Source organism: Ranitomeya imitator, chromosome 1 (assembly GCF_032444005.1).
Source record: "Ranitomeya imitator isolate aRanImi1 chromosome 1, aRanImi1.pri, whole genome shotgun sequence".
NCBI lineage: Eukaryota > Metazoa > Chordata > Amphibia > Anura > Dendrobatidae > Ranitomeya > Ranitomeya imitator.
The window spans coordinates 881,409,610-881,429,176 of NC_091282.1; the positions used below are offsets into that span (position 1 = coordinate 881,409,610).

General features: G+C 39.2%; 1 protein-coding gene across 3 annotated transcripts in view; it reads right to left on the reverse strand.

Annotated features, from left to right (window-relative positions):
* Positions 1-19,567, reverse strand: part of STAP1 (signal transducing adaptor family member 1) — a 175,324-nt gene that overhangs the window by 27,628 nt on the left and 128,129 nt on the right. For 2 of the 3 annotated variants that reach the window (XM_069743119.1, XM_069743117.1), the window contains exons 5-8: positions 18,354-18,544; positions 16,909-17,043; positions 9,265-9,337; positions 1,338-1,437 (exon numbers count right to left, since the gene is read on the reverse strand). In XM_069743119.1, the coding sequence (XP_069599220.1) occupies positions 1,338-1,437; positions 9,265-9,337; positions 16,909-17,043; positions 18,354-18,544 (499 nt within the window). Of the gene's footprint in view, positions 1-1,337; positions 1,438-7,505; positions 7,683-9,264; positions 9,338-16,908; positions 17,044-18,353; positions 18,545-19,567 lie in introns of those variants that run through there. The other variant, XM_069743118.1, reaches the window with a different exon arrangement.

Sequence of the window (19,567 nt, forward strand, 5' to 3'; positions counted from 1 at the left end):
TGCTTCTTACGAAGCCACTCCTTCGTTGCCCTGGCGGTGTGCTTTGGATCATTGTCATGTTGAAAGACCCAGCCACGTTTCATCTTCAATGCCCTTGCTGATGGAAGGAGGTTTGCACTCAAAATCTCACGATACATGGCCCCATTCATTCTTTCATGTACCCGGATCAGTCGTCCTGGCCCCTTTGCAGAGAAACAGCCCCAAAGCATGATGTTTCCACCACCATGCTTTACAGTAGGTATGGTGTTTGATGGATGCAACTCAGTATTCTTTTTCCTCCAAACACAACAAGTTGTGTTTCTACCAAACAGTTCCAGTTTGGTTTCATCAGACCATAGGACATTCTCCCAAAACTCCTCTGGATCATCCAAATGCTCTCTAGCAAACTTCAGACGGGCCCGGACATGTACTGGCTTAAGCAGTGGGACACGTCTGGCACTGCAGGATCTGAGTCCATGGTGGCGTAGTGTGTTACTTATGGTAGGCCTTGTTACATTGGTCCCAGCTCTCTGCAGTTCATTCACTAGGTCCCCCCGCGTGGTTCTGGGCTTTTTGCTCACCGTTCTTGTGATCATTCTGACCCCACGGGGTGGGATTTTGCGTGGAGCCCCAGATCGAGGGAGATTATCAGTGGTCTTGTATGTCTTCCATTTTCTAATTATTGCTCCCACTGTTGATTTCTTCACTCCAAGCTGGTTGGCTATTGCAGATTCAGTCTTCCCAGCCTGGTGCAGGGCTACAATTTTGTTTCTGGTGTCCTTTGACAGCTCTTTGGTCTTCACCATAGTGGAGTTTGGAGTCAGACTGTTTGAAGGTGTGCACAGGTGTCTTTTTATACTGATAACAAGTTTAAACAGGTGCCATTACTACAGGTAATGAGTGGAGGAAAGAGGAGACTCTTAAAGAAGAAGTTACAGGTCTGTGAGAGCCAGAAATCTTGATTGTTTGTTTCTGACCAAATACTTATTTTCCACCATAATATGCAAATAAAATGTTAAAAAAACAGACAATGTGATTTTCTGGATTTTTTTTTCTCAGTTTGTGTCCCATAGTTGAGGTCTACCTATGATGTAAATTACAGACGCCTCTCATCTTTTTAAATGGTGGAACTTGCACTATTGCTGACTGACTAAATACTTTTTTGCCCCACTGTATATATATATATATATATATATATATATATATATATATATATATATATACATACATGCACACATATATACATAGAAGTATGTTTTACCATTCTAGGCTGTATTTTACTGTGAGTTTGCTACGTATGCATTAAAATCAAAAAGCACCAAAAAATAGTCTAAAAATATACAAATAATACTTCATACCAATTTGCGTGTCATATATACTGGAAATAAACGGCCTGAGTTTTCCTCTGGTTTCATTAATAAAGTGATTAACAACTTCATCAAGGCTGTTCAGTACAACCTAAGTATAACAGGAATAAAACAGCATATTATATAAATAGCAATGAATAAAAAGAAGACAAAGAAAAGAGCAAGCAAAAAAAACATGTGGTGCACGCATAGTAAAATGGGGCAACACATACAAATATATTTTTGCCACTAATATTCTGAGAAACAAACGTGACAAATGCACAAAATCACAAGAACATTTAGGGCAAGTAATGATACCTAATATATAGAATTTAGCATTTGATTTTTAGTTGACAGAACTCGCAGATGAATTTCTATGACTGTTTATTAATAAATCATATTTGACAATCTGTTACTTGTCACATCTTGTAATACCAGATTTAAGTAGTTTTACTAAAGTAACTACTGTACCAACAGTATAAGAATTTACCTGTAAGGCCACATGCTCATGTTCAGTATTTGGTGAGTTTTTTACCTCAGTGTCTATAAGCCTAAACCAGGAGTGGAACAATCAGAGGAAAAGTATAATAGAAACATATGCACCACTTCTGTATTTATCACCCACTCCTGGTTTTGGCTTACAGATACTGAGGTAAAAAAACTGAGGAAAGAAACTAAAAAATACTCAACATGTGCACATGGCGTCGGAGTAAAGAACCTCTAGCAATCACGAAAATGCTAATAAACACAGTTACAGCTTTTTTTCTTAAACAGAATCAGTCATCAGTTACAGCTTTCCTAGTTCTAGAACATCTGTGTATATATATATATATATATATATATATATATATATATATATATATACATATATATATATATATATATATATATATGTCATACAATATCTGGATTATTGTATTATGCAGGATGTAAATGCTATATATACACATGCAAAAAAACAGCAACCTATTTCATAGACAATTTTTTTTTCTTGAAAAAAGAAAAAACAAATTAAAAACTAGGGCCTATGATTTATAGAGTCAGTAAAGAAAATGAATTGACTTCCTACATGGCTAATACCAGAACTTTAGACTATGTTTTCATCATGGCTTATGTGTGCCGACAATGTGTGTGTAAACCGCGATACTATTACAGGTAAAGCTGAAGACACAAAAGAGAATAGTAAAACCAAAAACACTCAGTTTGAAAAAATGTTGCAGTAATCCGCAAGTGCTAGTAAAAGATGTAAAAAACAGGGTATTTGGTTGATACGTTTTTTGCAAAAAATGTATACTAAGCTGCTCTACCAATCTTCACGGTATACCCTTATCAGAGCAGTCCTAACTAATGTATGCAATCCCTATCTGATGTATTTAAAAACCTGATCATCTGTATATAACCTGTGTGAACAGGGTTCAGAGAGGGAAAAATCCATGTGTGCATACAGGGTAGAACAGCTTTTGTGCAGATAGCCCAAGAGGAGTGGTGGAACTCCCCAGTCTTGTAGACACAAGAGAACAATTATGGAAACAGGAACACATGGGCTACTTGCACAGTGAACAAGTCTGTATGATCATGTTCACACACCACCAAGAAACCTGAAGACACAAAAGAGAATAGTAAAACCAAAAACACTCAGTTTGAAAAAATGTTGCAGTAATCCGCAAGTGCTGAGTGTTTTTGGTTTTACTATTCTCTTTTGTGTCTTCAGGTTTCTTGGTGGTGTGTGAACATGATCATACAGACTTGTTCACTGTGCAAGTAGCCCATGTGTTCCTGTTTCCATAATTGTTCTCTTGTGTCTACAAGACTGGGGAGTTCCACCACTCCTCTTGGGCTATCTGCACAAAAGCTGTTCTACCCTGTATGCACACATGGATTTTTCCCTCTCTGAACCCTGTTCACACAGGTTATATACAGATGATCAGGTTTTTAAATACATCAGATAGGGATTGCATACATTAGTTAGGACTGCTCTGATAAGGGTATACCGTGAAGATTGGTAGAGCAGCTTAGTATACATTTTTTGCAAAAAACGTATCAACCAAATACCCTGTTTTTTACATCTTTTACTAGCACTTGCGGATTACTGCAACATTTTTTCAAACTGAGTGTTTTTGGTTTTACTATTCTCTTTTGTGTCTTCAGGTTTCTTGGTGGTGTGTGAACATGATCATACAGACTTGTTCACTGTGCAAGTAGCCCATGTGTTCCTGTTTCCATAATTGTTCTCTTGTGTCTACAAGACTGGGGAGTTCCACCACTCCTCTTGGGCTATCTGCACAAAAGCTGTTCTACCCTGTATGCACACATGGATTTTTCCCTCTCTGAACCCTGTTCACACAGGTTATATACAGATGATCAGGTTTTTAAATACATCAGATAGGGATTGCATACATTAGTTAGGACTGCTCTGATAAGGGTATACCGTGAAGATTGGTAGAGCAGCTTAGTATACATTTTTTGCAAAAAACGTATCAACCAAATACCCTGTTTTTTACATCTTTTACTAGCACTTGCGGATTACTGCAACATTTTTTCAAACTGAGTGTTTTTGGTTTTACTATTCTCTTTTGTGTCTTCAGGTTTCTTGGTGGTGTGTGAACATGATCATACAGACTTGTTCACTGTGCAAGTAGCCCATGTGTTCCTGTTTCCATAATTGTTCTCTTGTGTCTACAAGACTGGGGAGTTCCACCACTCCTCTTGGGCTATCTGCACAAAAGCTGTTCTACCCTGTATGCACACATGGATTTTTCCCTCTCTGAACCCTGTTCACACAGGTTATATACAGATGATCAGGTTTTTAAATACATCAGATAGGGATTGCATACATTAGTTAGGACTGCTCTGATAAGGGTATACCGTGAAGATTGGTAGAGCAGCTTAGTATACATTTTTTGCAAAAAACGTATCAACCAAATACCCTGTTTTTTACATCTTTTACTAGCACTTGCGGATTACTGCAACATTTTTTCAAACTGAGTGTTTTTGGTTTTACTATTCTCTTTTGTGTCTTCAGGTTTCTTGGTGGTGTGTGAACATGATCATACAGACTTGTTCACTGTGCAAGTAGCCCATGTGTTCCTGTTTCCATAATTGTTCTCTTGTGTCTACAAGACTGGGGAGTTCCACCACTCCTCTTGGGCTATCTGCACAAAAGCTGTTCTACCCTGTATGCACACATGGATTTTTCCCTCTCTGAACCCTGTTCACACAGGTTATATACAGATGATCAGGTTTTTAAATACATCAGATAGGGATTGCATACATTAGTTAGGACTGCTCTGATAAGGGTATACCGTGAAGATTGGTAGAGCAGCTTAGTATACATTTTTTGCAAAAAACGTATCAACCAAATACCCTGTTTTTTACATCTTTTACTAGCACTTGCGGATTACTGCAACATTTTTTCAAACTGAGTGTTTTTGGTTTTACTATTCTCTTTTGTGTCTTCAGGTTTCTTGGTGGTGTGTGAACATGATCATACAGACTTGTTCACTGTGCAAGTAGCCCATGTGTTCCTGTTTCCATAATTGTTCTCTTGTGTCTACAAGACTGGGGAGTTCCACCACTCCTCTTGGGCTATCTGCACAAAAGCTGTTCTACCCTGTATGCACACATGGATTTTTCCCTCTCTGAACCCTGTTCACACAGGTTATATACAGATGATCAGGTTTTTAAATACATCAGATAGGGATTGCATACATTAGTTAGGACTGCTCTGATAAGGGTATACCGTGAAGATTGGTAGAGCAGCTTAGTATACATTTTTTGCAAAAAACGTATCAACCAAATACCCTGTTTTTTACATCTTTTACTAGCACTTGCGGATTACTGCAACATTTTTTCAAACTGAGTGTTTTTGGTTTTACTATTCTCTTTTGTGTCTTCAGGTTTCTTGGTGGTGTGTGAACATGATCATACAGACTTGTTCACTGTGCAAGTAGCCCATGTGTTCCTGTTTCCATAATTGTTCTCTTGTGTCTACAAGACTGGGGAGTTCCACCACTCCTCTTGGGCTATCTGCACAAAAGCTGTTCTACCCTGTATGCACACATGGATTTTTCCCTCTCTGAACCCTGTTCACACAGGTTATATACAGATGATCAGGTTTTTAAATACATCAGATAGGGATTGCATACATTAGTTAGGACTGCTCTGATAAGGGTATACCGTGAAGATTGGTAGAGCAGCTTAGTATACATTTTTTGCAAAAAACGTATCAACCAAATACCCTGTTTTTTACATCTTTTACTAGCACTTGCGGATTACTGCAACATTTTTTCAAACTGAGTGTTTTTGGTTTTACTATTCTCTTTTGTGTCTTCAGGTTTCTTGGTGGTGTGTGAACATGATCATACAGACTTGTTCACTGTGCAAGTAGCCCATGTGTTCCTGTTTCCATAATTGTTCTCTTGTGTCTACAAGACTGGGGAGTTCCACCACTCCTCTTGGGCTATCTGCACAAAAGCTGTTCTACCCTGTATGCACACATGGATTTTTCCCTCTCTGAACCCTGTTCACACAGGTTATATACAGATGATCAGGTTTTTAAATACATCAGATAGGGATTGCATACATTAGTTAGGACTGCTCTGATAAGGGTATACCGTGAAGATTGGTAGAGCAGCTTAGTATACATTTTTTGCAAAAAACGTATCAACCAAATACCCTGTTTTTTACATCTTTTACTAGCACTTGCGGATTACTGCAACATTTTTTCAAACTGAGTGTTTTTGGTTTTACTATTCTCTTTTGTGTCTTCAGGTTTCTTGGTGGTGTGTGAACATGATCATACAGACTTGTTCACTGTGCAAGTAGCCCATGTGTTCCTGTTTCCATAATTGTTCTCTTGTGTCTACAAGACTGGGGAGTTCCACCACTCCTCTTGGGCTATCTGCACAAAAGCTGTTCTACCCTGTATGCACACATGGATTTTTCCCTCTCTGAACCCTGTTCACACAGGTTATATACAGATGATCAGGTTTTTAAATACATCAGATAGGGATTGCATACATTAGTTAGGACTGCTCTGATAAGGGTATACCGTGAAGATTGGTAGAGCAGCTTAGTATACATTTTTTGCAAAAAACGTATCAACCAAATACCCTGTTTTTTACATCTTTTACTAGCACTTGCGGATTACTGCAACATTTTTTCAAACTGAGTGTTTTTGGTTTTACTATTCTCTTTTGTGTCTTCAGGTTTCTTGGTGGTGTGTGAACATGATCATACAGACTTGTTCACTGTGCAAGTAGCCCATGTGTTCCTGTTTCCATAATTGTTCTCTTGTGTCTACAAGACTGGGGAGTTCCACCACTCCTCTTGGGCTATCTGCACAAAAGCTGTTCTACCCTGTATGCACACATGGATTTTTCCTCTCTGAACCCTGTTCACACAGGTTATATACAGATGATCAGGTTTTTAAATACATCAGATAGGGATTGCATACATTAGTTAGGACTGCTCTGATAAGGGTATACCGTGAAGATTGGTAGAGCAGCTTAGTATACATTTTTTGCAAAAAACGTATCAACCAAATACCCTGTTTTTTACATCTTTTACTAGCACTTGCGGATTACTGCAACATTTTTTCAAACTGAGTGTTTTTGGTTTTACTATTCTCTTTTGTGTCTTCAGGTTTCTTGGTGGTGTGTGAACATGATCATACAGACTTGTTCACTGTGCAAGTAGCCCATGTGTTCCTGTTTCCACTATTACAGGTAAAGCTGCGGTAATATAGAATGGCAGTCAACCATGCGATTATTAACAATGAAAGTGCTTTTAACCACAGCCACTTGGAAACCGTGCTGATGTTCCTGTCGGCACAGTTTGTGGGTGCACAGTGACCAGGGTTCTTCTGCCATAGCCCGAGGATTGGCCCTACAGAGCAGCGTGGCAAGGGCCGCTGCACCCACAATGCGACCACTAGCCGCTGTGATTTCAAAATTGCTCATTCAACCATTTCTTGATTTTGGAAGTGATACATCTTTCCAACCGTAAAATCATGGGATTTCTTGCTCAACAATCATAAAACCACTGTGGCTAGTGGGCCTTGCGATATTTGGCTTCTCCATTTGACATTACCATAAATGTATATTTTTCCTGCATCTTCATCAGTGGGTCAAAAACGTCAAGTAGTTTTTGCTGTTTTTCATTTTTTTTTTTTTAAGAAATGCCAACATTTTGTTTTGACACAAGGACACTAACAAAACACACAAAAAAGATGCTGGGTCATCTTCTGTTCATCTTTTTAGCCTTTCTTGTATTGTAAAGTGTTGAGCATTTTCTTAGCAGAAGACGCCAGAAGAATGGACATCTCACTTCTTTGAAACACTTGGTGTCTTTGGAAACCTGAATCATTTAAAATAAGATCAAAAGCCTGAATCTATGAACATCACATATTCTTTACCTAATACGAGCATTTTGACAGCACTTTTTCAAGCGTTTTCCATGCGGAAAAAGAAGCAGTGTGAACATATGTTATGAAGATTAACATATTTTGAACTGCTTTATCAATTAGGTTTTGTTATGCCATTGAGAAAACTTACTGATGTTCTTCATCTTAAATGAATATTTCTGTCTCCATAGTCAATTAAAGGGAATCTGTTATTAGGTTTTTGCAATGTAATCTGAGAGCTGCATAATGTAGTGGAAGTGACCCTGAATACAGCGATACATCACTTACTGGGCTGTGTTTTCAGTTTCAAAGTAATCAGTGTTTTATTAGCAGATGATCATTACAGGACAACTTGCTGATCAGTCCAACCATACCTCTACCACTGATTAGCAGATCTCGGTCACTATACATTGTACACAGAAAGCTTTATTGTGGCGGAGGTTATACACCGATCAAAAAGTGAGCTCTGCACAATCTGCAGCAGAGAAAATTATGACTGTACATATACTTGTTTGGAGAAATGGGCAACCAGGAAGAGCATAGAGTAGGCAGACGTGCATGTGTCTCATTGTTTATTTGAGCGATGTTCATAGATACATAGCTGGAATCGGGGTCTTTGTCCCTACTAGAGATGAGCGAATATTTCAATGTTCAGTTCGGATTACCAATATTGCAAATTTGGCGATTAATTCTTTGATTATTCGCCGAACATAACCGAACGCCTTTCAGGTCAATGGGAGGCAAAATCAAACGCATGCACAACCCCTTATAACGGCCCCAAATGCTACCAAAACACATCAAATGAGGGACAGATACCAGTAAAGTGGCCTCATTTCAACCACAGTACAAATTGTAGCATGGCACTGCAGCAATCAGCCAGGCATGAGGTATTGGGGTCTGGGACCACATTTACAGCTTTCAGCTGAACGTCACAGTAAGACGAGGTGGGTGAGGGATCGGTGTAGACCTCCTTTCCTGGTAGCCCTGATACCACATGCAACACCTCTACCTGCTTTCATGCTGAGCCACACTCAGGTGGCACAAATATCAGTTCTGTAGACTACCAATGTCAGAAAAATGTAAGAATAGTAACAGGGTAGTTGAATCCAAGGAAGTGAAGGCCTGATGGTCTCGGAAGCCTACTGCTACAGGCAACACGCATGAAGGAGACCGAACCAGGAATGTTCACATTTCCAAAAATTACTGGCAGACACCACAAAAGTGGCATCAATTTCACCACAGTAGAAATAGTATAATAGGTACAGATAGGTCTTCCACTACACCTAATGCAGCAGTTGAACACCCAACCAGGAAAGCTCACATTTAAACAAATGAGGGCCTTACACCACAGAAGTGGCATCAATTTCACGAGAGTAGAAATAGTATAATAGGGACTGATAATAGTATAAATACCAATATAAATAATGAACATAAAATAAATGGCTATTTTCGTATTCATTTGGTATTTGAAAAATGTTATAAATGTGCTGTGTTACATAACAGATAAATTAACCATCTTAAAATATGCAAACTTACAGGCCTGTCTAATTCGATGGTGAAGCCACGGTCAGTTTTCAGTACTTTGTAATGTTTAACCTGAGGCCTGGTGCTGAAAAAGTAAGAAGAAAAAAAAAGTCAAGATAAAAAATGAAACTACAACTTAAAATCGACAGTTACAGTATGTATATTTTTTATATGCTAATTATTTTCCCTGCAGTGGTCTTTGCACTGAAGAGTGGCAACACCCTGAAACATGTGCCTGCAAACTGAGATTCTGGTTTGACTTTTATCCTAAGTCATAAGACAGAGACTTTTAGGATTGCAGCCTCCAGTAGGTGGCACTAGAGTTCAAATCCTTTTGCTCTCTGAAGAGGCAATTTGCATATTTAATTTCCCAGAGGAGCATTACATGGCCTATAAGTCTCCTTACCCTGGCATATCAGGCATATAATTCTCCATAAGGAGAAATGTTACATCTTAGATATTTATTTTATATCAGTTTGAATTTTTTTTTTTTTGGGGGGGGGGGCTGCAGATTCTGTTCTGCTGACAGTTAATGCTTTCCTTTTTTTTAGACAATAGTTTTAGAGAACATATTTTATATCTACTATAATATCTAATACACAAATTCATTATACAAGTTTGCTGGAATTTGTAAAAAATAACTAAGCTTAGCTAATTAATTGCTTTCTATTCATTACATGATACAGCTGTGCCACCGGTTGGCTGGTGGTCCGACCATCCTGCTGTAATAATGTCATGTTCACAGGTGCATTCAATCATTGGTCCCAGCAGTCACAAGCTATACATGCAAACATCATCGATTATGTCACAGATTGGTTGCAGAGGTCACGTCAATAGATGTGACATCAATAGGGCAGGAATGGTGGAAACCACTGCAGAGGATGAGGAATTAAATTGGAAGCAATTTTTATTATTGTTTTTATTAGAATATTTCCAGTTCTTAATTTGTTTTTTTTTTTTAATGTTAGAAATGTACATGCTACATTGATAAATGCCCCCTATACGCTGTACGACATAAATATATAGCGCTAAAGTGAACTTATTAAAAACTCCAAAATCCGTTTACCAATCTGGTATAACTCTAATAAAATGTGCCATGGGCAGAAGCTACAGGCTTATGGGTACTGGTGCAAAAATTCAGCCTGGGACTTTCTTCCCGCCCTTCAGGTACGGACTGGAGCTGAAATTCAGTCCTGGCATTTGAAATCACACAGGCCCCTGTTGTCCCTGTCCCAAAGCAATAGATGGTACTAATATTACCCTGGATGGAGGAAAGATTTTCTACCAGACCAATATTTCTGATGATACCCGTAGCCTGCTGGGGTAAGTGACGGAGTCAGAGACTTTGTGCTCCATCACAACTCTTAACAGTATGGATGTCTTGAGAACACCGCTTCTGTTAACAACATAGCAGACAAGGCAGACGATGACCAGACAGGCCCTTCTGGCATTTGCCAGATGGCCAGTCCGGCCCAGGCACCCTTTATAAGATAAAAATCTCTTCCTGTATACAGCTGTGTATTCCTCCTGTAACATTAGTAATGTAGTCCTGCTTGGGATGCAGAGGCTATGACTTTCGCGGACTCCACTCTATTCAATGTCAATGACACTGCCAGAGAGGCCGAGTACAGCTCTTGCCGTTTTTTTAGCACTCCTATATACAATGAATGGAGTGTACTTCCACTCCTTCCAAGATGGGGCTGCAGATCACTTCCTCTGCATCAGGGATGCATTTGTTTTTTTTTTATGGGGGAAAAAAACCTCTAATACATAGTTAGTAAATTATACCACCATATTTCAACTAAATACTACCTCTGTACAGTGATTAAATGTTCCCTCCACACTGTTGCTGAACAAAACACACTAGAAAACTAACAAAATCATCAATCCAGCAGACAAACAAGGACAAATAGAGTGATTAAATAATAATACTGTTACAGAATAAAGTGCATAGCATGAACATACGAGGGGCGATCCAAAAGTAATGATAATCAATACTAAACACAATGAATATAGTCAAAAAATAAATTTATTTTTCTACATAGTCTCCTAACAAGTCTATACATTTAGTCCATCTCTTTTCAAAACTTAGAATTCCCTTCGAAAAAAATTCTTGATCTTGACCCTCAAAAAAATCCCCAACAGCGGTTATCACGTCGCTATTGTCGTCAAATTTCTTGCCCCGGAGGTGTTCCTTGAGCCGAGGAAAGAGAAAGAAGTCACTGGGGGCTAGATCTCGTGAATAGGGGGGGTGTTCCACCAGTTCAAAGCCCACTTCTTGAATGGTAGCCATGGCAACAGCAGCTTTGTGAGCCGGCGCGTTATCTTGGTGAAACAACACTCCAGCCCGCAGTTTGCCGCGCCTTTTCTCCTTGATAGACTCCCGCAATCTTCTTATTTATTCTGCGTAGTAGGAGCCCGTAATAGTGGCTCCCTTCTCCAAATAGTCCACCATAATAATTCCTTCAGCGTCCCAAAAAACGGACGCCATAACCTTCCCTGCTGAGCTTGACACTGAATTTCTTCGGCGTCGGCTCGTTTCCATGTCATCGATTGTTGTTTAGTTTCGGGATCAAAGTGGTGGATCCAGGTTTTGTCCATGGTCAAAAAACGTGACAAAAAATTTTCCTTGTCTGCTTGGAACTTTTCGAGATTTGCTATTGAAATGTCAACTCGTTTCTTCTTTTGTTGGTCGGTTAACATTTTTGGCACCCAACGCGCGGAGACCTTTCTCATATGCAATTCTTTTGCAAGGATTCTTTGAATACTGCCATATGAGATCCCTGTGACCTCAGCTACATGCCTGATAGTCACTCTTCGATCTGCCAATACAACTTCTTCAACTTTTTTCACGTTTTCTTCATTGAGGGACATGGATTGGCGTCCTTCACGATGTTCATTTTCCGTCGATGTTCTTCCCAGCTTAAATTCCTTGGCCCAGCGTGCAACTGTGGAATATGGAGGAGAACAGTCCCCCAATGTTTCCACCAAGTCGCTGTGTATGTCTTTGGTAGTCATTTTTTTCAAGCAGAGGTATTTGATGACAGCTCTGAGCTCGTTTTTTTCCATTTTGATGTTCACTCCTCGGCAGTTCATATTCAAATGAATGTAGCTCCCGGGAATCGTGGTCTATTTAAGTAATTTTTTTTTTTCCTTTTTTTTGGACTAGTGGGTACCTAAGAGAGAAGAAAACATTTTATTTTAATTTTTGTGTGCAATAGAAATAACCGATTATCATTACTTTTGGATCGCCCCTCGTATATTGGTAGATATCAGTTCTGCGTATGGCCCTTTTTTCGCCCCAAACAGCAATAACTGCCCCCTTTGTGCCCTTATACAATACAAATCCAACATTTTTTGCCTCTTTATCAGTTATAGTGCCCTCTAGAATATTAAAAAAAAAAATCTTCTGCTGTAGCTCGAAACTCACAACTAGCAGAGTAGCTGAGGCCTCTTCTGGCCTTTGAAGGCAGCATACCGCTGTGTTGGCAGCTCAATGAGGGGACAATCATGCTGCTTGCAAACTCTGACAGCAGCATTTAACAAGCGCTTCAGGCCATCCGGCCGGAAATGCACGCACCGGTGACCGCTGTCACATGATCATTGCCTCTATGTAGCAGAGGCAATCAAGTTGTGCCAGCTACTAGCCTCCCATGGAGACTATTGAAGCATGGCAAAAGTAAAAAAAAATATGAAAACAAATAAAAAAATATAAAAGTTCAATTCACCCCCCTTTCGCACAACTAAAAATAAAACAATTTAAAAAAAATCAACCTACACTTATTTGGTATTGCCGCGTTTAGAATCGCACGATAAATCAATTTAAAAAAGGATTAACCTGATCGCTAAATGGCGTTGCGATAAAAAATTAAAAACGCCAGAATTATGTTTCTTTGGTCGCCGCGACATTGCATTAACATGCAATAACGGGCGCACAAAAGGATGTATCTGCACCAAAATGGAATCATTAAAACCATCAGCTCAGCACACAAAAAATAAGCAACCCCAGATCACGAAAAATGGAGACGCTATAGGTAACGGAAAATTGCGTGTTTTTTTTTAGCAAAGTTTGGACATTTTTTTCACCACTTAGATAAAAAATAACCTAGACATCTTTGGTGTCTATGAACTCATAATGACCTGGAGAATCATAATGGCAGGTCAGTTTTAGCATTTAGTGAGCCTAGCAAAAAAGCCAAACAAAAAACAAGTGTGGGATTGCACTTTTTTTGCTATTTCACTGCACTTGGAATTTTATCCCCGTTTTCTAGTACATCACATCGTAAAACCAATGGTGTAGTTCAAAAGCACAACTCTTCCCACAAAAAAATAAGCCCTCACATGGTCATATTGACAGAAAAAATAATAAAGTTATGGCTCTGGGAAGGAGGGGAGCGAAAAACGAAAGCGCAAAAATGAAAAAGTGCCGCGGCGTGACATGCTTAATTTTCTCATTCTGTGTTTTCCTATGTTCCAGCAAACTTTCCTCTCCTCTTGGTTGCAGTGTGTTGCAGCCTCCTGTCTGGTTCCTCAAGAAGTGCGAGAAACCCCTCAGTGGCCTTTTAGGAAGCCAGGTCCGAGGTGGTGTTTTTGAGTTGCGCGTCTAGGATCTCTCTAGTCTATACAGGGACCAGTTGGGTGTTGGTGTGGCGTCTCCATGTAGTAGGTCTTTCCTTGTTCCATTATCCGTGAGCAAGCGTTATGTAACGTTCATAACAATAGCAGAGTACAGCTATTCTTTGGCTACTAAGGGAGCCATCATAAAGTGCTGGGCTACTGAGGATGCCATGATACAGTGCAGGTGCTACTAAATGGGCCATCATACAAAGTAGCGGCTATTGAGGGGGCAGTTATACAGCATGGGGGCTACTAGGGGGGCCATCATAAAGTGTGGGGATTACTAAGTAGGTCATCATACAGCATGAGGACGACTCAGGGGGGCCATCATACAGGCAGAGGGCCATCGTACAGAGTGGGGGCTAATAAGAGACCATTATAAAGGGTATTTGTTTCTGTGGAGATGTTATACAGTTTGGTGACTACTATGCAGCTATCATACAGCATAGGGGCTACTGTGGGGCACATTATACACTGTGGTAAACACTGTGGGAGTTTGATACAGGGACTAAATACCGATTAAATTCTGAGTCAAAACACTGCTTTTTTATGTCCGAAAAAAATAACTGTAGCCTGTGAATTAGGCCTAGGTTACAGTCAAAAGTTAGGCTATGGACTGTTGTCTTTTCATCAGAATGCAAGTCATAAACAGTGTGCTACTGCAGGGAGGAGCAGGTATAATTGATAAAAGCCTTAAGGCCCCCATACACATTAGATAAAAGTTAGCTAATTTCTGCAGGATAAGACCAAGGCCAGAATTGTTGGGGTTGATCAAACTGGGCAATGCCACCCAGCATTTACAGCAGAAACTAAATAAAAAATAGCAGTTCTGCATCATCAGTATAGTTTCTGATGTTGAAAGTGCTTCAGGACATTTGGTGTGATGTAATGCATGAGTCTATATGAATAAGCTGTATATTCATATCTCTAGATATACATGTGTCTTTATGTGTGTGCTGTGTATGTGTCTTCAACAAACTGTCGCTCTGCATCTGGCTGCAGAAGGTCTCTGCGTTTGGCATTACAAACGGCTCCTTAATCTTTCTGACTCATGGACCCAGAGGCAACCTCCCTCCGGCTCCAGTTGACACACCTGGACCTGGGTGTTTATAAATCCCCAGTCTGCTGCAGAGAGTAGACAGTGATATTCACATTTTTCCCCTGTGATGGCTTGGAGCTATAGCAGTCGGCTAACTTCCTCTCTGGAGCTGTTTGAGGATGTTTGGTGTTACCTCTCTGAGTCTGGTCAAGCTAAATTAATTCTCCTTGTCTGTCTACCTTTTTGTCTTTAGTTTACAGTGGGGACTGACCAGTGCACATCCCACCCCCTCCCTATCTAGGGCTTAGCTCTAGGGAGATACAGGGCTTAGGTTTCCTGCTCATTGATTGGTGAGTAACCAATTTAAGGACTGTAGAGTAGGTAGGGTGCTATTAGATCTGCATAGGGGGTCTCCAGTCACCCTTTCCCTAGTGTCTGGGCTTCCTTCCCCTCATCCCTTCGTGTTGCACTTAGTCTTTCCCAAACTGTGCGTGAAATTATGCATGTCTCTGTATATATGTGCTCTGTGTATACATGTCTCTGTATGTATGTGCTCTGTGTGTATATGTCTGTGTATGTATGTGCTGTGTGCATATATATATATGTATGTGCTCTATGTATGTGTCTGTATGTATGTGCTCTGTGTATACATGTCAGTAATTGGCCAACAAACAAGCAAAATGATGGTAATTCATTGGGTGATTGGATTCTTTATGTCGGAACAAAAATCATTGTTCTCAGCAGAACATTACAGGGTGTAAACTGCAGATGTGCTGCTGATAACATGATACTGTATGAGGCCCGACCTACTAGTGATTGTTCTGGGTCTATCATTTTTTGATAGCCTGTTTAAATATATACAGTAGGTAAATAAGTGCCGAATGACTTGCATATTGTCAATCACACTCGTTTAACGACGTGAACTCAGCTTAGGTAAATGCAACCAAAATGTTTCTGTGTGATGGTGTAATATGTTAGTATTTGGTGCCCCATTTTACACTTTTGCCAAGAAACCCACTTTGTCTAAAACTGGCCCTGTGGCTGATTATCTAATGTGCATGTAGGCATCGAGTCTCGACTCTTCACCGACCTATGATGTGAAGGAAGAGAAGGACTCAGGCACTTGAAATTTCCAAGCCAATTCCTTTTGCTTTCAGGGGAGATAAAATGCAACCAGAGGTGTCTGGCAGCACTTTCTCCTCTGTCCCTGTTAAAAACACATGAACTCTTAGCTTCACATCATCTTCAGAACCAAAAAGACACTTGAAGGAGATTTAGTTACCATAGAAGAATACACAGGGTTATGCAGATTTAAAAATAAAAAGTATATGCAAAACTGTTGTCCTCAGTCAGGTTAATGCTAGTGACTTGTGTCACAACCCCTAAACTCAAACTACTTAGTAACATGTGAAGGAAGTAGGAAAACTCAATGAGAAATATTCGTGGACCAGTAATCAAATAATAATTATAATAAACATTGGGGAAAAAAACAATTCCTGCACCAAGATAAAATACTAAATACTAAAAACGATATACAGTATGCCCAATACTTCAAGAGGACCCTTCACCATATTTTTCATGTTGAAATGGACACAAAATTTAATAGTGGCAATAGTGGCTTAAGAGCAGAATAAAACATTTGTTTTATTTTATGTCATCGCTCTGTTGCGGAGATATTAGCAATCAAATATGGCATATGGCACCTAATGAGTTAACTTCACTTAAGTCCAAGTGGGTGTTCTCAGACAGCTGTTACTGGGGTGGTGTATGATGCTGATAAGCAGGCAGCAACCTGTGAATATGCCATTGGGTGTCACAGTCCACAGGTTCTGGCAGCCAGAGTGTGGAAATATTAACTGGAGATAAGAGCTCTATGCTTCTGTGCTGTGTAATGTATCAGTTGAGGGTTGTGAATACACCTTTAAGCATTACTCACTATTTGGGAAGTATAGCATTTGATTAATAAGAACTGGAACTATTACCATGTTTTATAAATGTACCTATTTTCTGTAGGCTCACGGATGGTTACAGCAAAGTTCTTGCAGTCTGCACCAGGCCTGAGAATTAAATTGCCGTCATTTTCATCCTTCATGAGCATCTCGGTAGCTTGTTGGCGAGATACGGCGTAAAAGCACCTTTAAAGAGTTAGAAAAAAAAAACAGTTACAAATTCTGACATAGTGAAGAATGACCAGGAACATTTTTTCCCTATAAGAGAATATAAAATTTTGGCATAGGTTAACGTAAACCAATATTCTACCTCAACCATCACATGACCAAAAGATGCCCTGGAGCCCTAGATTTACAGAGGACCTGTCACAATATTATTTTTATTTTATTTAAACTGTCTAGGGCAGTAAAAAGAGGCAGAGGGGAAGATCAAAACTTTTTTCCTCCACATCTGGACCAGCGTTTGAGCAGTGAACATCATAATGGAAGCAAATCTATTAAGGATAGATCTAGACCATGTTTTGTGGAAAAGACTGCTCCTATTATGATGTTCACTGCTCGTACATTACCGCTCTCCTCCCTCCCAGGACTGTACTGACAGGAAGCGACAGGAGTGAGGAGTAGTCAGGGTCAAAAAGTCTATTTTGACCTTCTCTATGAACGTTTGCTTACTTTTGTCCTGTATTGACCTTGTCTTCTTACGATTGGATAAGATCATACAGGGGAATAAGAAAACACACCCAGTGAATAATCTTTGTTAACGCCCCCTTAGTTGAAGGAGAAATTTGCATATAAACTTCAAAAGCCAGTTTTAATCAGACCCCATTGCCTGTTTTATTAATATAGTGTCTCTGTTGTTCTTTGACTGTCTTAGTTGACACAACTGTGATTTATAATTGATATAACTACAGTAATTAATTGGTTAATCGGTAAAACAATTGTGATCAATTTATTTAAATGTATATATTTTATGTATATATTACAAAAGTAAACTGATTCATATAAATTGTAAAAATATAAATATGAAATGTAATTAATTATTTATAAATTAATAATCTAATTTATATATCAATTTATACTACACCTAGCCTAGTTAACCCTATTTCCTAACTAATAAATTGATGGAATTAACTGGTTAAGGGGGAATTGATTTACGTGTAGGTGTGTGCTTCACACTATGATAAAATCGCTCACTGGCAAAGGTTGTGAGTAGCGTTTGTCACACTGTCTCTCTGCTGATCACTCACTGACAGAAGATCCGAGGAGAGACAGCATTGTATATGAAGCAAATCTACCTGGAAAGTTTGTTACTACAACAAACTTTCTCACTGATTGCTATCATTGGCTGGTATGACAATAATGTAATCGGCACCTGAACCAATCAGATTCCGATTATTTAAAACCAGACAAGCCCTTTAACTTTCAACTTTACAATCAGTACATTAAATAATAGTATTACTAGAAGTATTAATTACAGTATTTTATTATACACTTACGGAGGCATTCTATTAACATTCTCTACATCTTCATAGGTTGATGGAAAAGTTGGGAGTGGAGAAAGTGTGCACGGTGAAGTAATGACGTCTTCAAAAGATCCCGATGCTCTCCTTGAGGATTCCTTTTCTAACACCTCTTTGAGCTGAATTATTTGTCCAGGTAATAAAGTCAAAGAAGTTGGAACTGACAGCTAAAGTCAAACAATAAACAGGTCACCCACGGCAAAACACATATAAAATACCATGAATAATACCAATCCCAAATTTGGAAATCTTTTGCATATTGAAGTTTGTAGGAAAGGATGGCGTTTTCAAATAGTGCTTTATAAAACACAGTATTAAAAATATTCAAAACATGTCAAACATTTGTAGCAACTACCAACTGTATTTGTATCTCAGCATAATGTTGGGCATATGATATAAAAGTGAGTAAAAAAAATGAGTGAGAATCAATTACTCCATGTCCAACTATGTGAGGTAATCATTACTTTAGCACAGTCCTGCATGCGTTCCCCAGGGCCCTGGGAGATGTCTGCTTCCTTCTTTCTAATTCCAAATGTAGGGATATTATGGAGAGGGGCATATTCCATAGTCTTGGATGCAAATTCTAATTTATGATGCTGACTGCGTATCATCAGTACTGTATTTCTTGTATGGTAATGGAACACAGTCTGATGATGACTGTTAGCAATGACTCCCAATATCTTCTTATCATTGTTAAGGACATACTGGTAATTGTAGGTTCAAGGAATACAATTATATATGGGGTTGACCTGAGATTACAAATGATTGCTGTACCAAACTTGGTGCGGTATGCATGTAATGACGGTGGTTCTGGTGCTGCATTCATGTACTGACAGTAGTTCTGATGCTGCATTCATGTACTGACAGTTGTTCTGGCCTTGCATTCAAGTACTGACGATGGTTCCAGTGCTGCATTCATGTTCTGATGGTGGTTCTGGCCCTGCATTCATCTACTGATGGTGGTTCTGATGCTGCATTCATGCACTGAAAGTGGTTTTAGCGTCACACTTAAAAATCCACAAAAATTAAAGATTTGAGATTATGTAGAAGATATGTCAAGTCTCTGCTCAAAACTATCAATTTGAATTAACTTGTGTTGACACTGATTATTTTGGAGCACAAACTTTGAAAATCCTCCTCAAATACTTAAATCTTGGTTCTGGTGATGTATTCATGTAAGTACCCCTTTA